Below are 9,181 nucleotides of genomic sequence, written 5' to 3'. Positions count from 1 at the left end.
GAACCATTTTGAGGTCTCCAAAAATGCAGCAGGGAGCGACTTCTTTGCAGGTCCCTCATCCTGCCTCAGCACCTCGGTGGCATTCCTTACTGTTTCCAGGCATTTCAGGCCCATTTCCAGACGCCAGGAGCTCTGCAATGGTTGTGATTTGATGGTGTTGGAGCCCAGCTGTAAAACGCTCTTCTTGGCTCCAGGAAAAGAGCCTGGCTGGGAGGGGAGGTCCTGCTGCAGCAGTGAAACTCAGGAGGAGCTGCACTTGTCTGGGGAGCAGGGAAACCCCAAGGGAATGATGAGAAGGGGCTGCTTTGGGGTTGTGGACTCGGCCATCGCTGCAGACCGCAGAAAGCCATGCCACACCAGCAGTGTCTCTGGCTCTGGTGGAAAAGCCCCATTCGTTTCCATCCACGCCACACATCCAATCCCCAGGAGTGTTAGCTTTGTTCAGGAGATGCTCCAGTGTAATGCACTGCTTTTGATGTCCTCAAAGTAAGGGGCCAAGAACAACACCTGTACAACAAGAAGTCAAACAGACGCAGAGGAGATGCAGTGGGACCCCATGGCCGCCAGTCCTCATCCTCAGCATCACCACATGTGCTCCTAACGGCCCTGGCGTGAGGAAGAGGCATTCCTTTATTCCTCACAATATGCAACAGGCGATATCAAGTGCACGCTCACGGCGTTCAGGTTCTGCATTTAAGACGTACGCGTGCACCACACCAGCATACACATTCATTCCTTTCCAAGAATTCAATACATTCTGATGCTCCTCAGGGCAAGTGTGGTTGATTTTAGGGTGGTCGTACGCCCACTTACTTTATCCCCACTTTTCCATTACTTGCTCCATCACGGTGACTTCTGGCCGACTTGGAGCTGTTTCTCCCCCATTTGGCAAACCTCCATTGCTTGTGAGGCCACACTGAGCAACTTCCAAAGCAACGGATGTGAAATCCGAGCACGAAGCAGCTGGTGGATGCAGAGATAAGGACAGTTCGTGTGAGCTCAGTGCTTCATGTGAAGCAAGATTACGACGAAACAAGGCTGCTTGTGCACCGAAGTGGAAATGGAAAGTTTCAGAGCTGGCACTCATTGATTCCTTTTGCTGAACGAACACATCGGCCCTTGCCCCAACACACCGACCCTGCCGCTAAACAAACTAGCTCGGACCAACACCGCACAACCACTCCGCGCCTCTCCTCATTACTTCCTCCAGCTGCCCGCACGCCCCGCGTTCGTTGCGCCGATGAGGAACCGCCCCGCGCAGCAGCGGCACGGCGCCACGGCAGCACGTGGGAGAGCACCGATCTCGCGAGAGTCTCGCCGCGATCATCTCGCGAGAGTGCGGCCGTGCCCGTGCCCTTGCGGCGGCATGGCGGGGTACTGGGACGGCCCCGAGGGCGAGCAGTGCCCGCAGCGCACCTGGCTGACCGCGCGGGTGGGCGCCGCCGCCGGTGAGGGCCGCTGAGAGCCGCTCAGGGCCGGGGGGCGGCGGGCGGCGGTCCCGCACGGCCCCGCTCCCGCTGACGGCCCCGCTCTGCTTGCAGGCCTGCTCGGCTCGGCGTACCGCATCATCCTGCTCCGGCCCGGCTCCGCGCTCGCCGCGCTGCAGATGGCGGCGTCGGACACCGTGACCATGGGTAAGCCGGCTGCGGCGACCCCAGCGCGTGCCCCAGAGGCCGCCTGCCCCCGCGCGGCTCCGCGTCCCTCCGCCCTCCGCGGTCCCGTTTCCGTTCCCCCGGTGTCCCCTCCCGTAATTCACAGCCCTTCCCCTCCTCCCGGCCCTGCCGCAGCCCCGTCCCCTTTGGACGCCTTTCCGTGCGCCTCCGGAGCGCTGCGTAGCGGCCGTGGCAGCGTTCGAAGCTGCTGCTTTGAGTGCCTGAGGCCCCAACACGGCGGAAGGAGCGTCCTGTGCTGAGTGCTGCAGAACCGGGATGAGGACGTGGGCTGTGTTCTGTGTTGAAGGATGCTTTTTGTGCAGCCTGGAGGAGAAGGTGCGTGTGTTCAGTGCTCACATGTACTGCTGTGCTTACATACACATCTATGTGTCCTGCTGCTGGACAAAAGCATAATGGAAGCAAACGTACCTTCTCTACTTCATGTCAGTTAGGCATCACACATAAATGATGTTTTGAAGAGCAAAGACTGCTTGTGACAGCAAAAGGAAAATCAGTGTTTGTCCTCATCATTCATTGGCTGCTTCTTGCCAAGAAGAAGCAATTTAGTTATTGTAGCCTGCAAGGGCGAGGATGCTGGAGGATGAAGCAGCAACCCAAGGGCTGTTCAGCTGCACGGTGGAGCCCTCAGCCCTTGGCACACACAGTTTTCATCAAACTCACCTCAGTTTTCAGTCTCATTCAACGCCTGTGCCACCTCTGTCTCTCCCCCAGCAGCTCTGCACTGAACCAGAAGCCAGTCTGCACGTGACCCAGGTCTGCAGGTGCCTGCACAGCTCTTCAGTAGTGATTTGAGCTCATTGCAATGGCCCAGATCACATCACCAATTATTGCTTGGATAAACCTTGTAATCCCAAACCAGCACACTGAGTCCTCCTGCTGTGTCACATCTGAGGATAACTGCATGCTGGGGAGGCAGAGCCCGAGCAGCTGAATCCCTGTGGGGTTTTTCCTTTCTCCAGAGCAGAGAAAGCAGGGAGCTGAGGGGCTGTGGTCCAAGGGCTCTGTTTCCTGAGTGCTCTTTTTAGCTCAGCATAATCACATTTTGTGCTGGAAAACTGCAGAGCTTTGTAACACGGGCTTGTAGTTTATCTGTTATTGTATAGACTTCATTGTGGACGTTTCTGGGTTGGTGTTGTTCCCAGGAAAGGTGAATTGGGCTCTGGAGATGGCGCCTGTTTCACATCTCTCATCAGAAATCCACGTGGTAAACCAGAGCGGCTTCGTTTTCTTCTTTCTTCCCAGAGGATCTGCTTGTGGCTCCGTGCCTCCCAGCAGCGCGCTTTGCCTGAAGAGAATCACGGAATGGTGGAATGGCCTGGGTTTGTGCAGGGCCAACCACAGCCCAGGCTGCCCAGAGCTTTTGCTGAGTTTCTCTGCCTTCTGTTCACAGCCACGCTGGGCGCCGTGTTCGGGCTGACCACCTGCCTCAGTGCCCAGGTGCGGGAGGAGCCCGAGAGCCCCTTGGACTATTTCATTGGGGGCTGCACCACGGGAGCTCTCGTAGGAGCCAGAGGTAAATGTGGGTGGTGCCTGGAGTGGGTGACAGAACGAGCCTGCTCTGTTGTCCTGAACCTTTCTTAGGGAAAGCAGTAAAAGCACGGCGGTGTCATGCTGATCTGGTGTCTTAATCTCTTCATCTCTGTGTGTGAATTCCATTTCGTTTTGCTGACGCTCTGTTGTAGATAAATAGTGCTCAATAAATAGTGCTGCAGGGAGAGACCGGGGCTGACATGGAGGAGATTTACAGCAGAGGACAGAGCTGAGCCAGCACTGCCCATTATAACTGCTGATAATTTGAAATGGCGGGATATTACAAATGTTGTTGTGGCAATCTGTGTCATCTGGGCAACAAATGTGATTTATTATACGTGGAAAATGCGATCTGTCACATTCAATGCTGTGAGTTCCTCTTGCAATCTGAGGGCCAGGCCGTGTCTTTCAGCTGTTGCTCCCATGACTTTTCCAGGCTAGATTAAGTCCTGCAGACACTGATACAGCTCTGCTTTCTGCAGGCATTTGCAGACTCAGTGGTAAAGGATGAGATTTTATTTTTAAGTTCCAATTGTGGTAAAATCAGGTTTCTCTTTCCCTGGTTGCTGAGCTGAGAGTTTGAAGCGGTGATTGTTGTGGTCGCTGAGGTAAGCAATTAGGGTTTCCCTGTATAACGAATCAGGGCAATGGGTTATGGATGGTTATGTCCCAAACTGTGGGCAGAAAGCATGAGAGAGGACTTGGAAACAAATACACTTCTGATTTCTGTAGACAACCAATGGTACTTATGGTCAGGGAACACGTGGAGTCCGTCCTGATCTGCTCTGTTTCTAAGAGATCCTTCTTACTGCTTGTTTTTTTCCAGCTCACAGTTACATGACCGGAACCGTCGCTTGTTTGGGCTTTGGAGCTACTGCTGCATTAATGAAGATAGGAAATAAGGAAGGCTGGAGGCTAACGGGGCCTCCCAAGCTGTAAATGTCCCATTCCACCCTGCAAGCTGGATCTTGAGTGCTGTGTGTAATGAAACGCTGTGTAATAAAAAATACTGTCAAATGGGCTGTCAGCAGTGTGCACATCATCCCCGTGTTGATAGGATTGAGCTGGGATGCAGACAGGAGGCGTGAGGGGAGGCTGAGTGCGCTGTGGTTCGTCCTGGAGAAGGGAATCCTGAAGAGGCGATGGGATGTTTTCACAAGTTCGTGGTTAAGAAGAATTGTTCAGGTGCAGGGTGAAAGCATGGAAGGTGATAAGCATGGGTTACAGAATGGGAAATTGTGCCTAGGTATAAAGAGAAAGAAGAAGATCTTGTAGTTGGGATTGATCACTGGAAAATGGAGCCAGAGCAGCTAGGAAACGGTAGCTTTTGGGGACACAAAATTCAGCCAGATGTGGAAATACGAGGATAAAGGGAAGTTTGGGATGGGGATATGAGTTCTTGGAGATGGGGAAATAGGGTTGTGGGGCTGGGAGGCAGCGGGGATGGGACGGCGTGTGGTTCTGGCACTGCCTGCACCCTCCGGCCGGAGGGAAAAATCCCAGTGCTGTCCTCCCACCGCTGTCCTCAGGGAACCCTGCTGTCTGACCGCCCCGTCCGGGGCACCGGGGTCACAGCCCTCCCTGCAGGCCTGTCCCAGCTCCAGTGCCGCAGCCACGTGTCCAGGCTGGGCTATAATTACCCACACACATTCCTGGGGGGTCACAGGAGCGTCCCAGAGCTGCAGCGGGCAATAAGGTGGGATGAGCGCGCGGCCGCAGCGCAGTGCGCAGCACAGCAGTGCAGGACGTGGCACACGAAGGACACAGCGCTGCGCAGTGTGTGGGGCTGCAAGCGCTGATGGGGACGGGGATGGGGCACGGAGCGGGGCGAGCACGGCAGGGTCAGCGCGGGGCAGAGCGACCGCCATGCGTGGTGCGTGGCACCAATGGGATGGAATGATGGCTCTGTGGGGAGCTGGGCTGGCGGTGGTGGTGGCGGAGCAGAGGTGGTTGTGAGCGTGGGGCAGCAGATGGGGGGAAGGGATGATGTGGGACGCTGGGCTGTGGGGCTGTGGCTTTCAGGCGGATTGGCTGTGTGCCTATGATTTCATCCCGTGCTGTGCAGCAAAGGGTTGAGCACTGAGGCAGGTGGGGGGCATCCAGCTCAGCTAAGGAACGGGAAAAGCCCGCAGGTCTCATCTGTCTTGGCAAGAAGCATCAAATTCAGCTGTGGGGCAGCAGTAGAGTGTGGTGGTCTCGAGCCCTTGGCAATGGATCTGGTGTCTTTTGCCATCGGGCAGTGCCAACAGCAGCACCCAGGACAACCTGGCTGTGGGGATGGCAACCTGACCTCACTCCACGTGTTCCCACAGGCAAGATGTGGGTCACAGAGGGGCCGGCCCCAGCCCAGTGGCACCTGCGGGACGGGGCCCATGCCAGACACTTCCTGACCACAGCCAATGACCTCCGCACCGCGGGACAGCTGGTGGATGTGGCCGTGGGCCCCGAGAGTGACATGGCTCACGCTGTGGTCTTAGCCTCCGTCAGCTCCTTCTTCCTGTGTTTCCTGGAGGACAGGACCCGAGAGATGCGCCGGGGACCCCCATCTCATGTCCCCCTGCCACCAGGGGCCACACTGTGGGGCTGGCGGGCCCTCCTGGCCTTTGCCTATGAGGGAACTGTGCCCCACGGCAGGGAGAGGGAGGTGGAAGAGTCCGCTCGTGTCCTGGGGGCTCCACGGGTGGTGGCTGCCTGTGCATCCCGGACAGAGAGCGACCACCAGGAAGGGGGTCCTGAGGCCCTGGAGGAGCAGTGGGAGACATTAAGAGCCATGGAGCAGCTGCACGCCAGCGGCCTGGGCTGTGACCTCCAGCTGCAGGCAGGGGATGAGGTCATCCCAGGTGAGCTGGGTGGGGGTCCCTTGGAGGAGTGGGAATGGTGTATGTTGGGTCCCCTGGGGGGGAAAAGGGGGGACAGAAGGGCAGTGCTTCCAAGCAGGGATGGAGCAGGAGGTGTCGTGCTGGTCCTGTGGGGATGGAGGGGGGGATCAGTGGGGGACGACTGAGTGTCTGAAGGTCACTTAGGCACCGGGTCCTCCTGCAGCCCCCATCCTTTTTCCTCCTTTCTCCTAGTTCAGCGGCTGGCCCTGAGCTGCTCCTGTGACTTCTTCCGGGCTCTCTTCACTTGCCCCATGCGGGAGTCGACCCACGACCCCACAGCCCCGCTGAGCACAGGACTGACCCCCGCAGAGCTGCACCTCCTCCTCTCCTTCGCCTACACGGGGGCTGTGGTCGGTCCGTGGTCCACAGTCCTGGAGGCAGCCGAGACCTCCCTGCGCTACCAGGCCTGGGGGCTCCTCACCCTCTGCCTGGATGTTTTCACCCACGGCCTGACCCCAGAAATCGGCCTGGACGTGCTGGCCTTTGCGGTGGCTTACGGGCTGGTCCAGGTGAGCCGCACAGCGGAGGACTACATCTTGGCCACCTTCCCTACCATAGTGGCCACTCCAACCTTCCTGGATCTTCCTGCCCACCTTCTGATCCGCCTCCTCCGCTCTGACGGTCTTAATGTCCTCCACGAACTGGAGGCTTTGGAAGCGGCATCCCGGTGGCTGAAGGCCAATGGAGATGGCAAAGAGGACCTAACCAAGGAAGTTCTGTCGTCCGTTCGCTTTGCCCTCATGTCCGGCCAGGAGCTGAAGAAGATCCCATCGGTGACGGCGGGGGTGGTGGACCCAGGGCTCCTCCGTCAGCTGGTGGTTGAGAGTTTGTCCCCCATGGTCCAGCTGCCGTGCCGGGTGCGCTCCTTGCAAGAGGTGCTGGTGGTTTGTGGAGGAGACAAACTGACGCCGAACATGGCTGCCCGGAAGCCCAGCAGGAACCTCTGGTTTGCCCACCGCTACCTCAACGCTGTGGGGCTGGTGAAGCACGTGGAGTGGAGGGCATTGGGGAACTTTCCTGACGGTCCGCGCTTTCGCCATGCTGTGGCTGTGGTAGGAAACACCCTCTATGTCCTGGGTGGAAAGCGCTACTACGGGATCCGTGACACCCTGGCCAGTGTCTACAGGTGAGGGCTGTGTGGGGCTGGAGGAAGTACTGGGGGAGGGAGAGCTGCTGCAAGGACCTGGGGAGCTGCTGCATGTGGCTCGAGATGCTCCGGTTGTCTGCTGGCCTGGGGTGTCTGTGCCCCTGTGGAGCCTCCTGCCCTGGAATGCTGTGGGGTTTGTAGGGGATTGGGCAGGGAAGGCCCCTCCTGGGGCTGCCATTATGGCATTGGTGTTGCCAAGAAAAAGATATTCCTGTGCAAGGGGACCGTGGAGCCCCAGGGCATTGAACGATTGGCTGCCTGTGGGTGGGTTGTTGCTCTCAGCAGTGCTGACATCAGCTCGTGCCACTGTGGATAGCAGCTAGCCTCTTGCTCCCTTTCCCCCTCAACCCCAGGTATCAGCCCATGGACAATTCCTGGGAGCGCCTGGCCAGCATGACCTGCGGGCGAAGCTACTTTGCTGCTGTGGCGCTTGATGGCTCCATCTATGCCCTGGGGGGCAGCTCGGGTGATCTCTACTGCACGGACACTGTGGAGTGTTATAACGTGGCCTCTGACACCTGGAGGTGAGACCTCTCCACTTGGATACCTGCTTTCTCCTGCTGTAGCAGCTCCTGGCATTGGTCATGGTCCCCATGAGTGCTCTTTGTGCTGCTGACACTCCAGAACAGGAGTCGCAGTTGGGCTGTGATGCCTGTTGGGTAGTGAATGAGTTGGCTGGTTGTATTCGTGAGGGTCTGTTGGCTCTGCTAATGAGAGGAATCATTTAAATGTCTTCCAGCTGTTTCTTGGGTGATCCATTGGGTGTTGGCCAGTGCTCCCACTGGGGGGTTCTACTGGGGCTCACTGGTTGTAGCCTGCTGAGTGCCCAGTGGATCCATGGCTGGCAGTGCCAGCAGGGGTCTGCTGGGCAGGCAGTTGCCATGAGGTAGCCCTGCTTTACCTGCTCTTCACCCCTCTCTCTTTTCTCCCCCAGGAGGTGCCAGTCCCTGCCAATGGCTCTGTGTGGACACGCAGCGTGTGCCCTGGATGGTGCCCTCTATGTGTCAGGGGGGTGTGATGAGGCGTACCAATGCCAGACAGCCCTTCTGCGCTACATCCCAGGTGCACCAGCCACACTCCTGGCCCCTATGAATGGCCAGAGAGCTGGCCACATCATGGAGGAGGCGGGTGGGCAGCTCTATGTGGCTGGGGGGCTGTGCCAGCGGGACGGGCAGACTGGCTACAGGGACCAGCTGGCCTTTGAAGTCTACAGCCCCAAGCTAGATATCTGGGTCCTCCTCAGCCCTTTGCCCCACGCCCATGTAGTGGGGGGTGCAGCTGTGCTGGGGGGGGGAGCTGCTTGTGCTTGGAGGGTACAGCCATGAAACGTACCGGGACACCCACCTGATCCATGCCTACCAGCCGGGCGCCCGGCGCTGGATCACCCGGGGCACTTTGCCCCATGCCTATACTGACCTCCAGGTGTGTGTCCTCACTGTCCCCCCAGCACTACGTGGCCCCAGTTGCCTCGAGGACTCCTCAAGATCACCTGATGCCCTCTGTAACACTTAGGGGTCATTCAAAGCTCTGTACTCCATACTGGGCATCCAGTGGGCACCTCTGTGGGGCAAAATTTTCCCCAGGTTCCTCCCCAGGGAGTCCCCTGCGCTGTGGGGCACAAAGACCACACTGCACACCACCACATGTACCTTCAGGAATGCTCACGATGTCGCCCCACCACCCCAAGCCCTTCAGTGGGAGCTGAGGATCTCCCAGTTCCCACACATCCTTGTACTGAATAAAAGAGGCTCCTGAAATGCCTGTCTGGGTCTCTTTTGTTCTGCTGGGGAACCCAGACGTTCGGATGGTTCTCTCACAAGTGACAGGAGAGCAAAGACTGGAGAGCTGAGTGTCCTGGGTGGGTGAATGGTGGGGACCAGGGCTGCCTGCATTCTGGAGTCCACGGGGGGGGACATAAGGGCTCTGGGTGCCTATGTTCATTGGGCCTGGAT

The 9,181-nt window shown here is 58.0% G+C and overlaps 2 protein-coding genes across 2 annotated transcripts; both read left to right on the top strand.

The window, feature by feature from the left end:
• The first annotated feature begins 1,351 nt into the window (after positions 1-1,351).
• Positions 1,352-4,220, top strand: LOC122191106 (NADH dehydrogenase [ubiquinone] 1 alpha subcomplex subunit 11-like). Its single transcript, XM_042891303.1, has 4 exons — positions 1,352-1,448; positions 1,542-1,634; positions 3,064-3,186; positions 4,030-4,220. Exons 1-4 carry the CDS (start codon positions 1,367-1,369, stop codon positions 4,140-4,142), a joined length of 411 nt encoding a protein of 136 aa, XP_042747237.1. The 5' UTR covers positions 1,352-1,366; the 3' UTR covers positions 4,143-4,220.
• Positions 4,221-4,272: 52 nt separating this feature from the next.
• On the top strand, positions 4,273-8,986 carry LOC122191107 (kelch-like protein 33). Its single transcript, XM_042891304.1, is given in 7 exon segments — positions 4,273-4,287; positions 5,388-5,455; positions 5,457-6,043; positions 6,275-7,208; positions 7,583-7,753; positions 8,164-8,515; positions 8,517-8,986. Coding segments are annotated over 7 exon segments (2,352 nt in total). The 3' UTR covers positions 8,742-8,986.
• Positions 8,987-9,181: the final 195 nt, after the last annotated feature.

Source organism: Lagopus leucura, unplaced genomic scaffold (assembly GCF_019238085.1).
Source record: "Lagopus leucura isolate 7727_CA_CO unplaced genomic scaffold, USGS_WTPT01 42526-0_obj-0_obj, whole genome shotgun sequence".
Taxonomy (NCBI): Eukaryota; Metazoa; Chordata; class Aves; order Galliformes; family Phasianidae; genus Lagopus; species Lagopus leucura.
The sequence above is the reverse complement of the archived record's forward strand: the minus strand, read 5'-3'. Positions and strand labels throughout refer to the sequence as shown.